The sequence below is a fragment of the Porites lutea genome, chromosome 9 (genome assembly GCF_958299795.1).
Source record: "Porites lutea chromosome 9, jaPorLute2.1, whole genome shotgun sequence".
Classification (NCBI taxonomy): Eukaryota; Metazoa; Cnidaria; class Anthozoa; order Scleractinia; family Poritidae; genus Porites; species Porites lutea.
In genome coordinates, this window is record NC_133209.1 from 28,934,318 (window position 1) to 28,956,745 (window position 22,428).

At 40.8% G+C, this 22,428-nt stretch overlaps 2 protein-coding genes across 2 annotated transcripts; both read left to right on the plus strand.

The window, feature by feature from the left end:
- The first annotated feature begins 566 nt into the window (after positions 1 to 566).
- LOC140949153 (uncharacterized) lies at positions 567 to 9,035 on the plus strand. Its single transcript, XM_073398384.1, has 2 exons — positions 567 to 1,560; positions 4,817 to 9,035. The coding sequence occupies exons 1-2, from the start codon at positions 567 to 569 to the stop codon at positions 8,713 to 8,715; spliced, it is 4,893 nt and encodes a 1,630-aa protein (XP_073254485.1). The 3' UTR covers positions 8,716 to 9,035.
- A 4,317-nt stretch (positions 9,036 to 13,352) lies between these two features.
- Positions 13,353 to 15,965, plus strand: LOC140949154 (uncharacterized). Its single transcript, XM_073398385.1, has one exon. The coding sequence runs from the start codon at positions 13,353 to 13,355 to the stop codon at positions 15,963 to 15,965; it is 2,613 nt and encodes an 870-aa protein (XP_073254486.1).
- Positions 15,966 to 22,428: the final 6,463 nt, after the last annotated feature.

Consider the following 22,428-nt stretch of genomic DNA (forward strand, 5'->3'; position numbering starts at 1 on the left):
TCAAAGCAAACCTAGCAGTGGTTGAGCTGTGTATTAGCAGCAGGGTATTATACTGGTTGTGAATAAATTGAATAAATTGATAAATTGACACTTTGATTTCTAACTGCTAACTCCTTTAAGGTAAAGCTTTTTTTTACAAGTGAGGTGACCTGGTTCATCTTTATGTTCTTCTCGCACTCTCACTGTGGGATTCCCTCTGGGAGAGTTGATTCCTCTGTGTCTGTGTGTTTTTTTTCCCCTTCCTTGCCTGGGGTCCCCCGCCAGGGCATCAGGGCTAATGTTGGGTGCATTATGCGTAAGAATCCAATCTCTTTATTCAGTACTTGTTATGAAAGATTGCGATAAGCTGATCTATGAATTTAGAAGAGAATTAATCATAACTTTCACTAAAAAAAACAAATTTAGATATAAAATTACTTCACGTGCATTTCAAAGTTTTTATATTATTGTCTTTATCTTTGCAGATTATCTCCCTTTACAATGGTTGACTGTTCGACGACAGTTTGGTATCCTACTTTCTAACATACCACATGATACTGTATTTTTAAAAAGTTATTATCCTCGCAATGGCTACATTTTCGTTGGAGCAACTGAACTTTTTTAAGTTTTCATCTGTTGTACTTGATGAATTTCCAATCGCCCTCCGCCAAGTTTTTGTTCACATGTGGGACACACAAGTCGCTCCTACACCAGGCTTTCAAAAATGGGACGACTCACCTCTGGTTCGTAACATGTTTCTCAGTAAAGAGGGTGGAAAGACAAAATATGTTCCAACCGGTAAATCATATCATGAGTGGGACTGCACAGCGCTGTTTGAAGCCACTCTCTATGCTCAGAGCTTTGCCATTCCGGACGGAAGTGGAGGCCTTTCAACTTTGAACAAATTGTACGTGAAGCCCCGTCACTTACTAAGTGGAACATTTCACCCTGTTATTTCAATTCCTGGAAACGAAGCCGAGACGTTTGCGTTAGCGTTAGATCAGCTTCGTCTCCTAAGAAACGCACTGTGTCACCAGACAAGCACCCAAAAGATTGACAAGACAACTTTTGATTATTATATAAAATTAGCAAGAGAGGCATTAACTGCACTTAAACAAGACACAACCAGGATTGATGAGATCGGGAAGCTTGAAGAAGAAGACTTTCCTACTGCCAGGCTTCAAAAGTTAAAAGAAGAATTGAAGAAAGAAAAAGATGTTGACATCAAGTTTAAGCAAATCAATGATTACCTCAACCAAATCGAGAGTCAAATTGAAACCGTACGATCAGACGTAAAAACATCAGTAACAGATGTACAGACGAAAGTGGAAGAAGTCAAGTCTGACGTAAAAACATCAGTAACAGATGTGCAGACAAAAGTGGAAGAAGTCAGGTCAGACATACAAACGGCAGTAACAGATGTACAGACAAAAGTAGAAGAAGTGAAAACGGCAACAGCAGAAGTCGAGAGAAAATTGGAAAATGTCGAATCAGAGGTGAAAATTGCAACAAGTGAGTTAGCGAAAATAAAAGCAAACGTCGACGACGTAAAACAAGCAGTTCAGTCCGGAATCCAAAAAGGTATGTAAAGCGTTGGTTTCCTTGCAAAACACTGGCTGATCCGTCACTCATCTTCCTTGGCTAAGAACTGCCTTGCTAGTTGCGTATGTGAAGGTTCCCAAAGCGAATTCCTATTTACATTTTTATAATGGGCAGTTGTTGGTAAGGTAATTCGGCGTCTATGTAACATTGATTTATATACATATTTAGTGCGATATATCGTTATGGGTGAGGCAAACGGTAAATCCAGTACATTTACTATAAAATAACAATCGGTTACACACACAGATTGTGTGGGCGCCCTGTGCCTGAATTAACAATACCATAGAGAACCCACGCTTAAATGAGAGATAAAAATTTATCTGTGGAGTGTTCCGTTCTTGAATCTGCTGCGGAACAAAGTGAAATTGAAGTTGCTGTACGATTCAAAAAACGAAATAATGTTACGATGTTTGTGTCGGCACTTTGTCTGTAAATTTCACGATGCTTAATTTTATGTGGTTTGTCTTCAGCATATCACTGTTGGGTCACTTGGTTGTTATTATCGTCCCGCGTTTCACTGTTGGTTTTAATTAACGTACATTATTATTCATTCAAAATATTTCCCCAATTCTGATTGGCTAAAAGCACACGCATAATTCACCATAACCAGTTACTGATGACCAAATTTGGAAGAATTTTTTGTTTAACGAGGAAACGACGTCAAAAATGCAGCCCACTACAGGTTAAGGCACCGTTACCGAGAAGACCTGGGGACGAGGTTGAGTTGTTTAGGCTGTGAAAAAAAAATGGCACGACATCGAACTCGTTTCAAGAGTAAGAACTACAGCTGGAACTAGGCGAAATAATAACTAAAAACATGGCGATATCTGCTATTTTGAGAATATTTGTGGAGCTGGAAAAACCTAAACGTACAGTAACGAAGATGAACTTAACATCGATGCAGGTAAGCACGTTTCAGCTATGTTTTTAAACTAGGAATTATTTTGAATGAATAATAAAGCACTTAATGAATTCGGCTTTCGTAGGATATGAAGAATTAAGCAGATCTCGGAGGGTGTTAGCCACCCCGGCCTTCGGCCTCGGTAGAAAGCCGTATTCATTAGTTGCTAACTATTATTCATTCAAAATATTTCCCCAATTCTGCTTGGCTAGAAGCACACGCAAAATTCACCATAACCAGTTACTGATGACCAAATTTGGAAGAATTTTGTGGTTAACGAGGAAATGACGTCAAAATGCAGCCCTCTACAGGTTAAGGCACCGATAACCGAGAAGACCTGGGGACGAGGTTGAAATGTTTTCGTTGTGAAAACTAAAATGGCGGACGCTTCACTCGTTTCAAGAGTAAGAACTACAGCTGGAACTAGGGGAAATAATGGCTAAAAACATAGCAAAAACAGCAAGAAGACAACTCGGAGGGCGACATCTGCTATTTGGAGAATATTTGCGGAGCTGGACAAACCTAAACGTACACTATCGAAGATAAACTTAACATCAGTGCGGGTAAGTATGTTTTAGCTGTGTTTTTAAACTAGGAATTATTTTGAATGAATAATAAAGCAATTAATGAATTCGGCTTTCGTAGGATATAAAGAATTAAGCAGATCTCGGAGGGTGTTATCCACCTCGGCCTTCAGCCTCGGTGGATAACACCTCCTCGATCTGCTTAATTCTTCATATCCTACGAAAGCCGAATTCATTAATTGCTAAGTAATTAGCGCGCGTTAATTAAAATTGTTAATAAATTAATAACCAACAGTGAAAAGCGAGACGATAATAACAACTGCGTGATATCAACAGTGAAATGCGAGACAAACCACATAAAATAAAGCATTGCAAAATTTACGGACAAAGCTCCGATACAAACATCGTTTTTGCATCGTAGAAACAACTTCCATTTCACATTTCTCCGCAGCAGATTCAAGAACAGAACAGGTGGGTTTCTTCCATTTGCAGTTTACAAATAAGAGCGTGGGTTACCTTAGCCTCCCACGCAGGCGTTTTTATGGGAGCTCGTCTTTCATCCCTCCCGACAAACGCCTGCTCAACCGAGAACATTCCTTTCCCAAGCTGAACCAATCACATTGTACTTTCCGAATTCTGGAGAGTTGACCTTGACCGCAAGGTAACCCGATAATTACTTGCTTACTTGCTTTGCATGAAACACTAGGAAAGCTTTATGACCTCTAAAAAATGTTAGACTCCAAGCGGCCATGGTAAGATTTAGTCAGGTTTTAGAATACTCCGTGCACTGCACAACCATAGCGAAGGAAATCGGTAATTCTAGAGTCACGTTTTTACGCGTTAAGGTTGTCAGCACTTTATTTCAAAACTGCTGATTAGTCACTTACCACGCGAATAAAACAATGGAAAGGAATGTTGTTTTCGGTTGAGCAGGCGTTTGTGGGGAGGGATGAAAGACGAGTTCCCCTAAAAATGCCTGCGTGGGAGGCTAGGGTTACCTATGCAATGCCAGAAACACCAGCAAATCTGCCCTCGAACAACCGCGGCACCCAATCAGAATGCTGCGTTTATTCGAGTTTTATAAGCAAATATCTCGGTACAACCTTTAAACCTACACCAGTCACAGTTACGAATCTGTCTCAGCAAAAAAGCGACGCATTGAAACCTTTTACAAATATATCCATCTTTCTGTTTTGCATGGTATTTCTTTATTTATCTGTCTATTTATTCATTTACATTATTTAGTTAGTTAGTTAGTTTTCATCACAGGGTCCACAGGTTGCAAAATATACGCTTGAATACAATTTATTTATATATGCTATTTATTTTCTTTTGAGTAAGGGAGACCGAGAACACGACTGTGATGAGGAACGAGGGCGGAAGTCCCAATCTCTCCCCCTTTTTGCCATAATGATTAATTTGCATAATTTCACTTATAATTTCACTTTTTCGCGCGCGCCGCGCGTGGCAAGAAGGACGACTGTTCGCGGTCTGCTTAAATGATTTGTTTTCCCAATGCACGTCACGTGATTTTACTCTAAAGAACTGTGTCTTCTAATTTTCTTCTTCTTCACACGCATGATGTATTTAAAGAGAAGGAACAAATTCCCTTGAAAACTCACATGAACTACAATGGGGAACAATCTAAATGCTAAAAAAGACCTTTTATTAAAGGATGACTGTACAGCTGTAGACGACTGAACGTTCACCCTAGCCTGGAGCGTATAACTCAGTCTTTTCAATACTATTGTTAATTACAACTACAAAGTTTTGATTATTCTCTGCAATGTAATTTGTGTGGTCTCTTCAGATTTATTTGAGCCCGACTCGTCCATACCTGATGAATTACCAAATTTTGTTGGCCGCGACAAAGAATGCAAAGTAGTAGAACGTCATTTAACGGATGAAGTTACTCGACTGGTTAATATCTGGGGTCCTCCTGGATTTGGAAAAACATCAGTGGCCATCAGGGTGGCGCATCACTTACGAGAGAAGAATTTTCCAGTTTACTTCGCTTCCGTTCGTGGAGTGGAAAGTATGGATGATTTAGTGTCAAAGCTGCTCAGGATGTTCGTAGACGATAAACAGGTGCACCATATTCCCTCGTCTGACTTCGTCATTCAATGTTTACAGCAAATTCGAAATCCTTTTGTCTTAATATTAGACAACGCAGATGATTTATTCGAATCTGAAGATGCTAAACGGAAACAGCACGTGCTCCGATTCATTGAGGAGATCCTTACTCACTGCAAACGTGTCAAGCTTCTCTTAACTACTCGCGAAAGTCTCTACTACTTAAGCCACAAGCTTCCCATCTTTTTGGAGAAAATTAACGTATTGGATGAAATTTCGTCAGCGCATCTGGTAAGGCTGTTGTTACCAGATGCATCCGAAAGTGACTGCAAATGCGTAGTGAAGGAATGTGGAAACGTTCCTATGTCCATGCGACTAATGTGCAGCATGATTAAGGAAGCAAATATATCCATAAATGTACTTTTAGATGAACTAAGCAATTCAACCATAGTTGAAGTTTTGAATAGTGAAAGCTTTCCTGACGATTTCCGGCTCAAATCTGTAATTAACACATCGTTTAAAAGGCTCATGATTCCCGAAAGAGACGCATTTGTTTCGCTTTCTGTTTTTCCAGGGTGGTTTGGAATAGAGGAAGCTCAAGCCATATTCAATGTAAAATCAGAGGTTAAAACCAAACAAATAATTCGATCATTAGAGCGAAAGTCCCTAATAGACTGTGGAGAAAACTTCAGCCATTTTACAGTCCATTCACTATTACGGTCCTTCATTCAGGAAGAAGTAAAGAATGACGAAGGGATTGAAGCTGTATTTCTAGACGCACAGCTTCACTTTTACGACTATTACATTTCTAGGTGTAAAGCTGCTAATAAAAACTTTCTGATAGGACGTTATCGAAAGGCCTTCAGAAGATTCCTTGACCAGCGTGAGTGCATCATTTCATCCCTTTCTAATGGACCTGGAAATAACATTACCTACACCAAGGCTGTAGACTTGTTATCTGAGGCAAAATCATTTCTCTATGTTGCACTGCACGGTGAAAAGAAGTTATTTGAGGGCCTTTATGACATGGCAATAGAAGAAGCAAAAAGAAGGGGCAAAGAAGACGACAAAAAAAAGTTGCTCTCCGCCAAAACCTTTCCTCTCAGTGAGTGGTATCAGCCACACACAGCAAAAAGCTACTTCTGGCTTTGTAGAGAACAGCGTAAAGTGGGAGACCTGACAACAGCATTGGAGTCTGTACAGTTGAGCTTACGATTGAGAAAAGAACATTTAGCAGAACATCCCGATAAAGCCGACGACTTTCACGAGCAAGGAATTATCCATCTTGCAATGAATGACAAGGAGTCAGCTGTTGAAGCATTTCAGGAAGCAACAGTCATAAATTTATCTTTGCGTGGAGATCACATATTCACGGCACGCAGCTACTACAGCCTTGGTATTGGACAGCATAAGATAGGGGACCTTGAAAGCGCTTTAGATTCCTTACAAAAAGCAGCAAACATGAGATCAAATCTGCTTGGTGATCACAAGCACACGGCGTCCAGCTACTATTGCCTTGGTAAAGTGCAGCATGACATGGGAGATCTTAAAGGGGCTCTGGATTCTTTACAAAGAGCGGCAAACATGGAGTCAAATCTGCTTGGTGATCACAAAGACACGGCGTCCAGCTACTATTGGCTTGGTAAAGTGCAGCATGACATGGGAGATCTTAAAGGGGCTCTGGATTCTTTACAAAGAGCAGCAAACATGGAATCAAATCTGCTTGGTGATCACAAACACACGGCGTCCAGCTTCCATTCGCTTGGTTTTGTGCAGTGCAACATGGGAGACCTTAAAGGGGCTCTGGATTCTTTACAAAGAGCAGCAAACATGGAATCAAATCTGCTTGGTGATCACAAAGACACGGCGTTCAGCTACTATTGGCTTGGTAAAGTGCAGCATGACATGGGAGACCTTAAAGGGGCTGTGGATTCTTTTCAAAGAGCAGCAAACATAAGATCAAATCTTCTTGGTGATCACAAAGACACGGCGTCCAGCTACTATTGGCTTGGTAAAGTGCAGCATGACATGGGAGACCTTAAAGGGGCTGTGGATTCTTTTCAAAGAGCAGCAAACATAAGATCAAATCTTCTTGGTGATCACAAAGACACGGCGTCCAGCTACTATTGGCTTGGTAAAGTGCAGCATGACATGGGAGACCTTAAAGGGGCTCTGGATTCTTTACAAAGTGCAGCAAACATGGAATCAGATCTGATTGGTGATCTCGAAGACACGGCGTCCAGCTACTATTGGCTTGGTAAAGTGCAGCATGACATGGGAGACCTTAAAGGGGCTCTGGATTCTTTACAAAGAGCAGCAAACATGGAATCAAATCTTCTTGGTGATCACAAAGACACGGCCTACAGCTACCTTTGGCTTGGTAAAGTGCAGCATGACATGGGAGACCTTAAAGGGGCTCTGGATTCTTTACAAAGAGCAGCAAACATGGAATCAAATCTTCTTGGTGATCACAAAGATACGGCGTCCAGCTGCTATTGGCTTGGTAAAGTACAGTTTGACATGGGAGACCTTAAAGGGGCTCTGGATTCTTTACAAAGAGCAGCAAACATGGAATCAAATCTGCTTGGTGATCACAAACACACGGCGTCCAGCTTCCATTCGCTTGGTTTTGTGCAGTGCAACATGGAAGACCTTAAAGGGGCTCTGGATTCTTTACAAAGAGCAGCAAACATAAGATCAAATCTTCTTGGTGATCACAAAGACACGGCGTCCAGCTACTATTGGCTTGGTAAAGTGCAGCATGACATGGGAGACCTTAAAGGGGCTCTGGATTCTTTACAAAGAGCAGCAAACATAAGATCAAATCTTCTTGGTGATCACAAAGACACGGCGTCCAGCTACTATTGGCTTGGTAAAGTGCAGCATGACATGGGAAACCTTAAAGGGGCTCTGGATTCTTTACAAAGAGCGGCAAACATGAGATTAAGTGTGCTTGGTGATCACAAAGACACAGCTTCCAGCTTCTTCAAGCTTAGTGTGGTGCAAAAGGAAGCGGGAGACCTGAAAAGCGCTTTGGAGTCTGTACAGGTCAGCTTACGAATGACGAAGGAGCTTCTAGGAGATCATCTCAATACAGCCGACAGCTTTTATGTACAAGGTTTTATCCATTTTGCCATGGGTGATTTTAAGTCAGCTGTTGAGTCACTTCAGAAAGCAGTAGATATGAATTTCAATCTCCGCAGAGATCACATTAACACAGCAAACAACTACCACAGCCTCGGTATGGCGCAGGTTAAAATACAGGACTGCGAAGGAGCTTTAGACTCCTTACAAAAGGCAATACAGATTAAATCATATCTACTTGGTGATCACGAAGACACGGCGTCCAGCTACTACGAGCTTGGAGTGGTGCAACATGACATGGGGGACCTTAAAGGAGCTTTGGACTCTTTACAAAAGGCAGCAAACATGAGATCGAAACTGCTTGGTGATCACAAAAACACTGCCAGCAGCTACCATGAGCTTGGTGTTGTGCAACATGGAATGGGAGACTTGAAAGGAGCATTGGAATCTTTACAAAAGGTATTAGACATGAGAACTAATCTTTTAGATGATCACGGAGATGCGAAAAGCAGCTTAAATGAATTACGTGCCGTGCGGAAAAAACTGACATGAGGGCGTTCTATATTTGGCAAAGAATTTCGGCGGAAAATCGACACGAAAAATAACGACAAGTTATAAAATAAACGGGAGGTATTAAGAGCAAAGTTTAGGTAAATCATAACTATTAGCAGCGAAACAGATAGATGGCCAGTAAAATTGACCCAGGAGCGCTCACCCAACATTTATTCTTGACAAAGCGTCTTGTGAAACTTGCTAAATTTTAGATTAATTATTATCCTGGAATTCGCACTATTAGAGGTGTCGCAGAAACTAGTCGGTATAAAAAGCAGTATTGCAACGATATTTTGTGAATATTTGTTTTAGTAGTTTTACAATTTTGGCTAAGCTTAGCTAGTTTTTACTTCTCTTTGCGACTGATTGTAAATCGGCATTAAAAACCTCTATTGGAATATGTTAAAATATACTTCTTGTATTGTTTTGGTATATTATACAAAAGATGCTAAAGGATACCTCAAACACTTCCGGCCATATTTGGTGCTATTCACCCTAGATAAAGGCAATACAGTGGAACCCGGTTAATAGTGTCCGTATTAACCGGGTGTTTGTACTAGCGGACTCGCAGGAAAAAACGTCCCGAACGCAAGTTTTATCGATATGAAGACAAAATCAGACATTTTCGTGAGAAAATTTTGTTTAATTTCTCAGCTGTAACTGTAACAAGAAAGAAAGAAAGAAAGAAACCTCATTACCTGGGCATTGTTTTTGAAACACGACTATGGAATCCGCTCCTCTACTTTGTACTAACGGTTTTAGGTTGCGACTCAGCGAGGTGGACTGAATATTAGAGGGAGACGAGTTTGAAAGGTTATTCTTCTTTTCTGTTAAACTTTCACCAGTAAATCAGTCATACTCAGTTCGCAGAAAAACAGTGACCATTCAGCGGGGTTGACGAATTGGTTGGGAATTTGTGATTCGGGCCGCAGGCTCAGGAAAATGTCCGAAGTCCGAGAAAATAAATGAGCTATTCGTCGAGACTAACGGAATTTTCTGTTTTATAAGGGTGCCCGTAATAAGGGGATGTCTGTAGAGAGGGGTTCCACTGTACATTTTCACCCTGCAGATTCTTGTTCTGACGTTAACAGGACGATTAATGTGCGCCGGCCCTCCTCCCTGCAAACAACTTTTTATAGTAACTAACATGTCCTGGAACCTACCGGGTATATACATGCGCAGCGCTCGTCTCGTTGACTTCGACGTAAGCGAACGGGAAGTGAGCGAAACGACCGGTCACCTTACGCAAAACCAAAATCAAGAGAGATAGGCTTAAAGCTTTCCGTCATTTGCATGCGTATTAGCCTCTCAAACACGTAGCGAATATAGGTAGGACGGTCACGTGGGTGACCCTGGCAGAAGGGTGCACCTTCTCTCTTCGAAAATAGCCCCTTAAAAAGTAGACGTCACGAAAACACAAGTGAACTCCTCCGTGGCGCCTATTTTATTGATACATGCCCTTTTTCTCCATCTCCCTCCCATTCAATATTGCTTGGCAAGCAATTAATTTTCTCATAAAAGGGAGTCAACTTAATTTGCCTTGAAGAAACACGACGGACAATGTTTTCACGAATTGTGTAGTTGATTGGAGTTCTGGTGCTGATAATAGGGAACTTAAGAACCACGACGAAGTTCACGACGACGACGTCTGTTGACTGGGAAAGGACTGGAACGAGAACGTCAGTTTCGGCGGGAAAAAGGAAACTCAAGATGCAGTCGATCGATAGGTCGACGACGACGACACTGAATGTAAACAAACATGTAGAAGTAGTACAACTGTGATTTTCGTTCGCAACAAAGTTTTTTCGCAAAGGCGTCTTTTAAGACGATGCAAGATCTTATTTTATAAGCCGTACGTCTACTTTCTTTGACGAAGAAGAATTTTTAGTGTTGTCTGACCTTTTCGAATGGGAAAATCTCTGCTTTCCGTACGAAGGTTATTCAACTTTCAACCTGAATGACATGACCGAGTCCGAGTGTCTGTCAGAGTTTAGATTTGGAAAAAGAGACATTCCGATGCGATAGCTGTTTTCCATATAAAGTTCATTTCCTCTATATTAAAGATATATGATTTGCCTGACCTAAATACGTACAAATAAATTTGTCACTTACGAGTTCGCTCGCTCGGCCTGCACAGCTCAGTGTTGTCTTCGAAGTAAACACTATTCATCAGTCAAATTTTCAATCAACATCGCTTATTAGCAGAAAAAAGAAAAGATACCTGGATTTACGAGCTGAAAAAATACAAAGCCCTTGAAAAATCGCTTAAAAACAGGGAGTTATACCTGCCGAAGCTTGTGGACTGCAGGACGACGTGACTCTACTGTGTTTGGCGTCGTCGACGACACCACGACGACGAAATTTGTTAACTGCGCTTGCGCAGTGCACGGTATCTCACTTCCGGTCGTCGTCGACAAAGTCGTCGTCGTGGTCCTTAAGTTCCCTAATGAATCGCCATTTATAAAAGAAACAGTACCAGGAGCCCATAACCCAGTCTATAACCCGGAGCGAGCAACTTCCGTGCGCTCGTGCCACTGAGTTTTCACGGAACAGTTTATTTTTAGAACGGTTTTGGCGCGAATTTTAAATATCTTTTAAATTCCACAAAAAAAATCAGCAAACGTTTAGTTTTCCTTTTTGATATCTTATAGTGCAACTGAAACGAAAAATCAAACTGGCTACTTTGCACTGAAAACGTTTTATCAATCTTAGATCAACTCTAATTGTCAATAAAAATCTTTATTTTCCATCAAAAGTTGTTGTTATCGGGGCGAAAAGTAAGGTAGGTAAGTGCGTCAAAAAAGGAAATATTGAACCTGCGAAATTCTCAGCGGAGGACCACGCAGGTGACGTCACATGGTTGACATCACAGAAGCAAAGGTCTCTTTCGTCTCTTTGGAGTTTACACTGAACATCAATTGTTTATATCATTCTTCACGGAAAAATGTCTAGTTCAGACGATCCAGATACTAACACAAGCGATAAGTGTGTTTCCGGGGAAAGGAACAGAGAATGCGAGAGAGATTCTAGCGTAGTTTGTGTCCTGGTCATGTGGAGCCGTATCGGTCCGAGCCGTTGCTTTTTTGGGATCACTTCCTTGGGAGCTTGGAAACTAAGCTTAGAATAGTAACCAACCCTACCCATTATTTTCCAATCCTTTTTGAGCCATTTGTATGCAATGTTCGATCAAATTTAGCTGGCAGCGATGGCAGCCGAAGTTTTATTGCAGTAAAGCTGGAAACTTTTAGTGGGGAGGAGCGTTGCGAGACGACCCTAATAACGGCTGCGAAGGAGACTAGTTGCGAGGAAGGCCTTTATTTTGACTGAACTAGACGAACACGACAGGCTACTACACAAACTCTTGTCGTTTTAAAGGCAAGATCTGACAATCAGATAACTCTTGTTTCAAGGTAAGTAAGATTTTTAACGGCATATCTTCAGGTCGTGCGAATCTATTTTTCCTCTTAGCATTTGCCAGCACACTTGTCCCGCTTGTTTACAGTTCGCCTTCCACTAGCTAGTACAAAGCTTAACTTTATTAACTTACACCTCTCTCCTCAATTTATTATTGTAAATAAAGGTGTTAATGAAGAAACTGCTAGACGGAGCTCAGCTGCCTTCCAATGCCCTGGAGTTGCATTGTCGTTGCTGTAAGGAAGTCACGGCGGCCATGTGAAAACTTCATCCCACTCAATGGAATTGTATTCTGCTCATGTATTTAAAACAATAGCGACTGTGCTGGAACAATTTCGCCTTCTAAAGGGCAAAAAGCTATGAACTCGAAATCTTCTTTATTTGAGGGCTGTTTACTTGGAGGGAGGAAATATCAGAGCACTAAGAAAGTCCTAGTTTACATGCAGAAATTTCGGTCTCCGTGGTTAATAGTACAGAAGGAATAAAAAATTAAAGTTTGCTGCACTATTATTCTGTTCGTCCCTGGTTCTAGGATATTCCTAGCAAAGGCAGTTTACGTGGTGCTGGGATCTGCCTAGTTCTAGGATCTTTCTGCCACTAAGCTCAGAAGATGCTAGCACTAGGGACTAGTACATGTACAACTTTTTGCTTGTTAATAGAATACAGAAAACATATGGTGCAAGGATGATCTACCTTCTAGGATCTTCCTCCCTCCATGTAAACAGCCCCATTGGCCTGACTGATCGATCGAAAGTATGGATCAACTCAATACAAGTATCACTATTAAAATCCTTCATAGGAAATGTGATGAGTTTTTATTCCTCTTGAACCGTAATTAATGATAAATAACAATTTTGTAGTCAATAAAATTTGAAAGCCTAAACTTTTTTCATAGGAATTTAGCCAAATACACCTGATATGTCAGTGTACTATGTATTTTGTTAGAGGGTGGTAACCCTAATGCTAGGCATCATGGGAAGGAGCTCGAGAGAGCTACGTTCTGTCATGGCGTTCAGTTGAGTTACTGTCTTGTTACTGTTAGAGCTCTCACCGAAACATGGTACCAGGAGTGTGAACAAACGCTGATTATTCTGCTGCTATCGATCTGCTATCGATCTGACTTTCCGTGATCTTGTTTGTCTGTGAGTGTGGAATCTCGTCGATCGCTCAAACATACTGCCTGAGATCTTCGCGCCAAAACCCTGCAAAACCACGAGTTAAACATGTCGGAAGAAGGAGCCGAAGCTGCGGCCCCAGCTCAAGATCAAAATCAAGGTTTCTTTACTGGTAATATCATGAACTTCGAGCGACCCAAGTTCGATTCCCGCCGGGAGAATCGGCTAGAAGCACTGAAAGCCTTCAAAAAGAAATGTAGTTACATCTTCAAAGGAAGTCTTGTGAATATTTCGAATGAAAGAAAATGTATTTTGGTTCAAGATTGGCTTGGCCCTGAAGGTCAAAAGATATACGACAGCCTGGACTGGTTTGAAGGTGAGGATTTAAACGACTATGATCTGATGTGGACTAAGTTGGAGCGAGTGGTAAGTCCAGAATGTAACGAAATTGTTGCTTCTAAGAAATTTAAAGAACGAGTGCAAAAACCTGGAGAGACAATAACTGCTTTTGTCACTGATCTGCTGCTGTTAGTGACAGACTGTAATTATGTAGACGAAGATAGACAAGTGAGAGATCAGTTTGTTTATGGTGTCTCTGATGAAGAACTAAAGAAAAGATTGCTAGAAAAAGGAAACACTCTCACAAGAGTTGAAGCTATTACAATTGGCAAGGCTTATGAAAGTACAGAGATTGAAGTCCAAGAGTGCAGTGCAAACCGAACTCCTGCAAAAGAGAGTATAAAAGCTGTTTCTAAAGATAAGTCCAAGAAAGTCCTCATGTGTAATTACTGTGCAAACAAAAAGGGAGCTCATAGCTTTTCAGACAAGAAACTCTGCCCCGCCTGGGGAGCAGTCTGCAGAAAATGTAAGGCCAAAAATCAGTTTCAAGACTCAAAGGAGTGTAAACGCTTACAAAAAGGAAAACAGGAGAAACACTCAGATCCAAAACAATCAAAATCAACCTCAAAACCGTTTGTACTGAGAGTAGAAGAAGGTGGTGAGGATCACTATTATGAAGTTCTTGACAAAATCTGTGTACTTAATCAAAACTGTGATCACAAGAAAGCTTTTGCAAACCTACTTCTGTCGAAGAAAAGAATTCCTGTTAGCTTTCAGATAGACTGTGGTTCAACATGTAGCATTCTCCCTGTGAATGTGTACAAAGACATCAGTGGAGATTATGATCTCACTGAACTTAACACTGTAGTCAAGCCTGTTCTGTCTCTCTATGATGAAGAAACCAAAATTCAGACCCTGGGAACCAGAAAAGTCTTTGTGCTAAATCCTGCAACCAGTGAAGAAAGGATCATTCAGTTTAGAATTGTTGACAGAGACCTAACACCTCTGATCGGTCTAAATGACTCTGAAACACTCAAACTCATTGAGCTCTTACGAGAGAATATTGCTGTCGTAGCCCCAGCTAACCCAAGTGTCCCTGTAACTGCCAGTGAAGTGACAACACCACTCACTTTGGAGACCATTCTGACTAACTGCCCTCAAGTCTTTGATGACAGTATAGGAAAGTTTGAGGGCGAACTACATCTTCACACAAGTAATGATGTCACTCCTCACAAAACAGCTCCTAGAGAGATCCCTCTCTCTGTGAAGAACAACTTTATTACTGAAGTAAAATACCTCCAACAGCAAGGTATAATTGAGAAAGTGACTGTGCCTACCGAATGGGTAAGTGCTCCTACAATTGTAAACAAACCTTCTGCTAAGAATGGAATTAGACTCTGCATAGACAGCAGACCGCTGAACACGGCACTCAAACGATCTGAGTACCCGATCCCAACTGTCGATCATCTGCTTACAGACATTAGCAATGCTAAAGTATTCCCTCTAGCTGATATCAAGACTGCTTTTTGGCATGTACCATTAGATCCAGAAAGCTCCTTGCTGACAACCTTTAATACTCCTCTTGGACGGATGAAATGGAAAAGAATGCCTTTCGGCATCAGTGTAGCGCCTGAAGAATTTCAAAGAAGAATTGATGAGAATCTAGAAGGATTAGAAGGTGTAAAAGCCATAGCTGATGACATATTGATCTGGGGCGATGGAGAAAACATTGAAGAAGCAACAGCTAGCCATGACAAGAGATTGCTTGCCTTGTTGGAGCGATGCCATCAGAAGAATATTAAACTTAATAAGGAGAAGTTCCGGCTGAGGACGACTGAGTTGTTCTACATGGGTGTGGTCCTTACAGACAAAGGAGTTACACCTGACCCCAAGAAACAAGAATGTATTCAGTCAATGCCTGCTCCAACAAACAAAGATGAAGTCAGAAGACTACTTGGTGTTGTTACCTACCTCTCAAGATTTTCAGAAGACTTGTCAACCAAGTCAGAACCGATACGAGTTCTGCTGAAGAGCAACACTGCGTTTATCTGTGAAGAAAATGAACAGAAAGCTTTTGATGAAATTAAGACCCTCATTCTGAATGCACCACTGCTAAGATACTTCAATGTGGGTGAACAAGTTGAAGTCCAAGTGGACGCATCGTCAAGTGGTTTAGGAGCCTGGCTCATGCAAGGCGGCCAACCTATACAGTATGCATCGAGAGCATTAACAGACACTGAAAAACGCTACAGCCAAATCGAGAAAGAGATGCTTAGTATTGTATTTGGGCTCACTAGATTTCATACCTACACTTATGGTAGGAAAGTGACAGTCTATAACGACCACAAACCCCCTTGCTGCCGTATTGAAGAAACCTTTTGAAGATAACCCTGTTAGACTTCAGCGAATGCTATGTAGAATCATGGGATATTATGAATTCAAATATGTAAAAGGCAAAGACCTCTTTATTGCTGATGCCCTGAGCAGATCTCAACCGACTAACCAGCACCGAAGCAAGATCGAACAAGAGATTGAAACGACAAGACTTGTTCATGAAGACCCCAGCTTAACAAGCAACTTCGCTGAAATTGCAGAAGCCACTGCAAAGGACGCTGTCTTAGAGTCTGTCATCGACCACATATCAATGGGCTGGAAACCAAGCAAACGAAACGTTCCTGTTGAAATCTTACCGTATTGGAACATTAAGGATGAACTGTCCTTTAACGATGGAATCGTTTACAGGAGTGATCGCATGGTAGTCCCAGCAACACTCCGAAAGACTCTGATTATTAAATTACACCAAGCACATATGGGCACTGGGTCAACCCTTAGGCGTGCTAGAACTTCATTATGGTGGCCGGGAATGAACAATCAATTGAAACAGTTCATTGCTGCCTGTGAAGTCTGCAATGCTTTCCAGACTAAGAACCAAAAAGAAACACTAATCAGTCATGAAATTCCCAACAGACCCTGGTCAAAAGTTGGATCTGATATTTTTGAATGGAACAAAGAACACTATCTTGTTCTAGTTGACTATTACAGTGACTGGATTGAATTTGACTTGATGAAAAACCAAACTGCATGTGAAACCATTAATCTAATGCAAAAACAATTTGCGAGATGGGGAATTCCTGATGAGATCGTCACAGACTGTGGTAAGAACTACGACTCAGCCGAGTTCTCGCAATTCTGCCAACGAAAGAAGATTAAACATACCAAATCTTCACCATATCACCACCAAAGTAATGGAAAAGCTGAATCTGCTGTGAAGATTGTCAAAACTTTGTTGAGGAAAGCTGAGAAACCAAAATTGAGTCCGTACGAAGCATTACTTGACCAGCACAACACGCCTACTGCTGGCATGACAACATCTCCCGCACAAAGATTCCTAAACCGTCGAAGAAGAACTGAAGTATCTATGAAAGCGACATTACTGACACCTGAGATTGCAGAAACAGTGTTAGCAGAGAAAACTAAGAAACACCAGAAATCTCAAGCCTATTATGCTAAAGACCTAAATGAATTAAGGACTGGAGATACCGTTAGAGTCAGGCCTGAAGGGCTGTTAAAAGAACAAGAGTGGAAGAAAGGAACTGTCTCACAGAACTGTGGATACCGTTCATACGATGTTAATGTGGATGGTAAACTGCTCAGAAGAAACCGTGTACATCTTAAGGAAGATCAGCAAGTCAAAGTTACGGAACCCTCCTCGAAATCTGCAGAACAGAAACGCAACAGCCGAAGACATACCTTTAGTTGTTGTTGAAAAGAATGGAAAAAAAGTCAAACCACTAAAAGACACTGCAAAGGCTGCAGAACCTGCTAAATGCACTAAGATGGAGCTTATTACTGTTACACGTACACGTTCGGGACGCTTAGTGAAAATGCCACAAAGATACTCAAGTTAAACGTAAAATTGTAAATTTTACTGGGGGAAAGGTGTTAGAGGGTGGTAACCCTAATGCTAGGCATCATGGGAAGGGGCTCGAGAGAGCTACGTTCTGTCATGGCGTTGAGTTGAGTTACAGTCTTGTTACTGTTAGAGCTCTCACCGAAACATATTTATTATAATTCAGTATCATATGATATTGTTTTTTGCTAGACTCCAAAATTTTGTTATATCGTTTATGGATAAACCACCAACCCCTATTTTAATGAGGTGGATATTTGGACCACTGGGACGGGGTAACAGAACACCACGTTCAGGCTTTGGGCGCGATCCATTCAACCAAAATTTCCGAAAATTTGGGTCCAAAACTCAATGGATCGGTTCGGTGCAACCGGAAAAGTTTCGAAAAAACTGGTCCACCTTTTGAGGTGGTCCTCTTTTCCCGGTCGGACCAGTCTGAATTTTGGTTGAATGGATCACGCCTTTTGTGTACCACAAATTCTGACAAAATTTCTGACTGGGACCACCAGAGGTCGCAATTCAGCAGAGTAAAGGAAAGGCAAAGCCGACACAAGATAGCTCTATGAGCAAATAAACAACCAAACCGCTCTTTTTGGAGCCAACAGCTTTATGAAAACTATGACCTCACTGAGTAACAGTTCCTTTCCACAATTGTAATATTTAGTAATATATTTGTATTATCTCTGTGCTATTACTTTGAACACAGACCTTGGATTGTTTGGCCATTTTTTACTAACTTATACAAACTGTACCTTTTTCTTATTATACTGTGTCAAGTGAACAAATTCAGGAAAAGTACTGTGACAATGGCTTGGGTAAAAAAGTCAAGACTTCATTGGGTGTCAAATAAGGAGCTTCAATGCAGTCATTGGAACATTAAGCCTTAACAACAGTTTCTGCATTTTAAAGAAAAGATTGTTATTTTGTTTGGCTATAGCTTCACATCACATCACCCTGTAATTAGTACCATTAAATGTCAATTTCTGAGGGGCCAATCGCTTATAATTTCCAGTATTTTAAGAGTGCAACATCTTTGTCTTAGATTCATGCATTTATATTTTACACCATGACCAAAAAAAGAAGTAAAACCATTAAGCTATACTGGTGGAGTCAATCCTTTTGAAATGCGATTTTTTGTACACCCAAGCTGCATTTGGGTGTTACTGCAATCAGCACATCTATCTCTGCTGTGGTTTTCCTGCTTGTTGGCATTGCTGGATGATACAACTTAAACATCAACTGCAACCAAAACATTCATAATATACACTAATAAGCTAAGCTACTTGCATTTCTTGGGAAGTTGTGTGGGCGGGGGGGGGTATATTTTTTACCTGGTTACCTAGTTTTACAGACCTTATTGAAAAAAAACCTGAGTCAATGAAAATAGTTTAAGGGGTGACTGCGGACATGTCTATGTTATCATTACTTGCAAGGCCAGCCTTTCTTGTAACCTCACCTAAAGGGTATACAGTTCTTTCTTATGTCAGTTTTTCCTTTTTTTACCAGAGGAAATCTTTGCTATCTTTTTCAGGAATAATTCATACTCCCTTTATATGAAATTGTCTAGAGTTAGACTTGGATCCTTTGAGGGGTATACATTCTAGACCATGCCCTCCAGATTTTTTTGGGGGGATTACTGTTATTTCTCTCGTTAATGAAGGAAGGAAAGTTAAATGTATTTCGTCAAGATACAGCAGCCTTCAACGGGTGATAATCTGCATAAAAGTTAGAGACATTTAATATTTGAAAAACCTCTACAAATGAGAATTTCCGAAAACAAAAGGGAATTGCTGAAATCTGGATAATAATACGCTTCAGCATGTCCAATAATTTCGGTAATATTCTCTTATAATAACGATGAAGAAGTATTAAACGACAAGAGCATGCAGTGAAGACAACATAACAAGACGTGATTTGACACTCACCACTTTGGATCTGTGTCCTTTGATCTCGATCATTTGGGTCCATTTGCAAAATGAACAGTCGGAACTGATCCTCATACTAAAACTCGCTCCTTTAACTCCCTGCTGCTTGAGTACTTGGAGTCAAAGCCACTTTCTTCCCTTTTATCGACAGGCATTTAAGTCCTTAACCTCAGTCGATCTGAAGCAAGCTTCGGAGCACCGATAGCTGTACTCGGTGAGCTGAAAATCCAGTCCCTGAGTCCCGGGGGGGGGGTACTCCCTTATAAGGGCTTAAAGGCGACGTGCGGCCAGCCAGGGTATGTTTTTCGGGATTTTTGTCTTAAACAGGGTATCGATTTTATCAATTTTTGTCTTAAACAGGGTATCTTTTCTTAGACAGGAGCCCATAACCCTGACGATACGATAAACGATAAACAGCCTGCGCTTATGTTCTACGAATGTCTTAAACAAGGTATCAAAAATCGGAATTCTGTCTTAAACAGGGTAGGAAAATCAGCGATATTTGTCATAAACAGGTCAGGGTATGAGGGGCCGAGCCGCACCTCCCCACCCAAGAATATATCGAGTACCCCCCCCCCCCCCCCCCCCCCCCCCCCTGGGCCCTGAGTCCGCACAAATTTCACTCATTGAGTTTTTTGGGGTTTATATATATGCATAGAAATCTTAGGTGAATATAAGTGTTGATGGTACAGCATATTTTTCCTGGCTACAGTCCGCATATGTCTTTCCTCTGTGCTTCGCCATTGCAGTCATTTGTGACCCGCGAACGATGTGTCAACCATGTGACGTCATATGCATATTTAATTAAGGAGCCGTTGGACGCACTTTCTGCGGCAATTTGGCAATGTTCGCGTTGGAAAAAAATACCGATAAGATCATTTTTATGCCGTCAAAACCATTTTTCCTGGTTAATTAAACATCAAACTAATGATTATTGCTATTTTTTGCTAGGCTGATTTTGATTTTGCGCTCATAGACACGGTGGTCCGTAAAAACGCCCTGACATAGGCCTAGTATGGGAGTTGCTCGCTCATAGGGTTATGAGCTCCTGACAGTCTCACCCCACCCGCTCTGAGCGCTCAGTGGTATTGCTTGTAGAACACTTCATCCTGCTCCATTCAAATCTCTTCTTTCTCGCTTCTGTTTTCCCGTTCTTTGAACTTCTCCTTTCTTCAACGTTCTTCCTCCAGTCAGCAACAGCACTTATCCAGTGCCATAAATCTTCAGTCATCATGTGACTGTTGATAAGAATTGGTCATTGAATTTTGTAAGATTTTTGGTTTGATTTTGTTATGATTGTAGTTTTTTTTTAACCAAGCAGATGGAAACATTTTTTCTTATGAATCTGAAGTCATTTTTTACTTTCAACATTGTTCTTCTTTTCTTTTGTATTTTCCTTTCCACTACATCTTTTTTTGAAGCATCACTTTCATTGTTTTTTGCATCTTCTCAGGACTTCACAACAATACATTCAGTACAACTAAACTTACTTACAGTACAGTAAAATTAAAACAACAGACAGTAGTTCAAGGACAAGTATCTTTCCAAAAAACATAGAAATGGGATTATCCTCTACTTTCCTCGTGGACGTTTTGGAGAGCGAAAACAGTGCAGTTTACACAATAAAGGTAATCAAAGACGACCAGAGTTCACTTAATCAAAGACGACCAGAGTTCACTGATGTTAACGCTTGATATGTTACAAAGTTACAGAAAGTTAAGGTGACTCGACCCAGTTTTTTTGGGGGGGTACCATCCTACTTTGAAGCTCTCTGGCATCCCCACCTTTACTTTTATCGTAAGTCTAACACATAGAATGGATAACATATAGATCAATCTACAATATAACATAAAGTTTTTGGCGATCGGAGTAAATGTCACGTGGTTATAATGCCACGCCCCTTTGAGGTCTGAGTCGAAAATCTGCTGTTGCCGGCATTTTTTCGTAAAAATCTCTCGGCTACACATAGTGCGCATTAGTGCCTTGCGCTGAACAGAGTTTCACCAAAATCGCAAAGACCCAATCCGAGAAATTCAGCGGTTTCCAAATTTAGGTCATAATTTATGCGAAAATGATAAGCAAACTTTACACGGATGATATCTAATAAACTATGAGATTCATCTCTTTATTTTGGGCATCGTCATAACAGATGGGTCCTTGCAAGTCAGCAAAACAATTTAGGGCCTTGTAAATGCGCGCGATCTCGAGCAAAGCAAACATATAGAAATTATAGTTTTCGCTATTTGTTGACGTTTGTCAGCGTTTAAGAGTCAATCTCACGAAAAAAGCATTTTCTTAAAAATTCGTAGTTTTTTTTTTTCCTTCAAATTTTTTCAGGGCCGCAATTGATTAACTAACTACCCGGACTCTGAATTTCATGGTCATTGAAAAACTGTGACATTATCTTCTATAAGCCCAAACTTGAGTAAACATTGAAGATTTTTAGCGTTTTGGCTGAGTTTGTGCTTTGGGAGTTGTCTATTGTTTCTAGTCTGTCATTATACAGCATTCTTGTTCAGCACGCGTGCAATGACCACGCTTGGCTGACTTCCGAATGCTCACCGAGATATGATAATTTAGTATAAGAAAATAGAAGGGATTCCCGTCACGAGTTGGTTTAATTATTGGCTTGCATTAAACCTATGAAAAAATGATATTTTTTTAATGGTAAGTAGATTTAGTGTGTAGCACTTCTTGATTTTTTTGCAAAGACACAAGAAGCACGAGAATTGATCAAAAATTGTGAGTCAAACCTCTATGTATCACGCGATGGCCTGTCTCACTGTACTAAAATTATCATATCCCGGTGAGAATTCGGAAGTCAGCCAAGCGTGGTCATTGCACGCGTGCTGAACAAGAATGCTGTATCATGACAGACTAGAAACAATAGACAACTCCCAAAGCACAAACTCAGCCAAAACGCTAAAAATCTTCAATGTTTACTCAAGTTTGGGCTTATAGAAGATAATGTCACAGTTTTTCAATGACCATGAAATTCAGAGTCCGGGTA

Coding starts and splice junctions, on each gene's coding strand:
- LOC140949153 (XM_073398384.1), top strand. CDS start 567: ATGGCTACATTTTCGTTGGAGCAACTGAACTTTTTTAAGTTTTCATCT. Junction 1,561..4,816: donor TCAGTCCGGAATCCAAAAAG/GTATGTAAAGCG, acceptor TGGTCTCTTCAG/ATTTATTTGAGCCCGACTCG.
- LOC140949154 (XM_073398385.1), top strand. CDS start 13,353: ATGTCGGAAGAAGGAGCCGAAGCTGCGGCCCCAGCTCAAGATCAAAAT.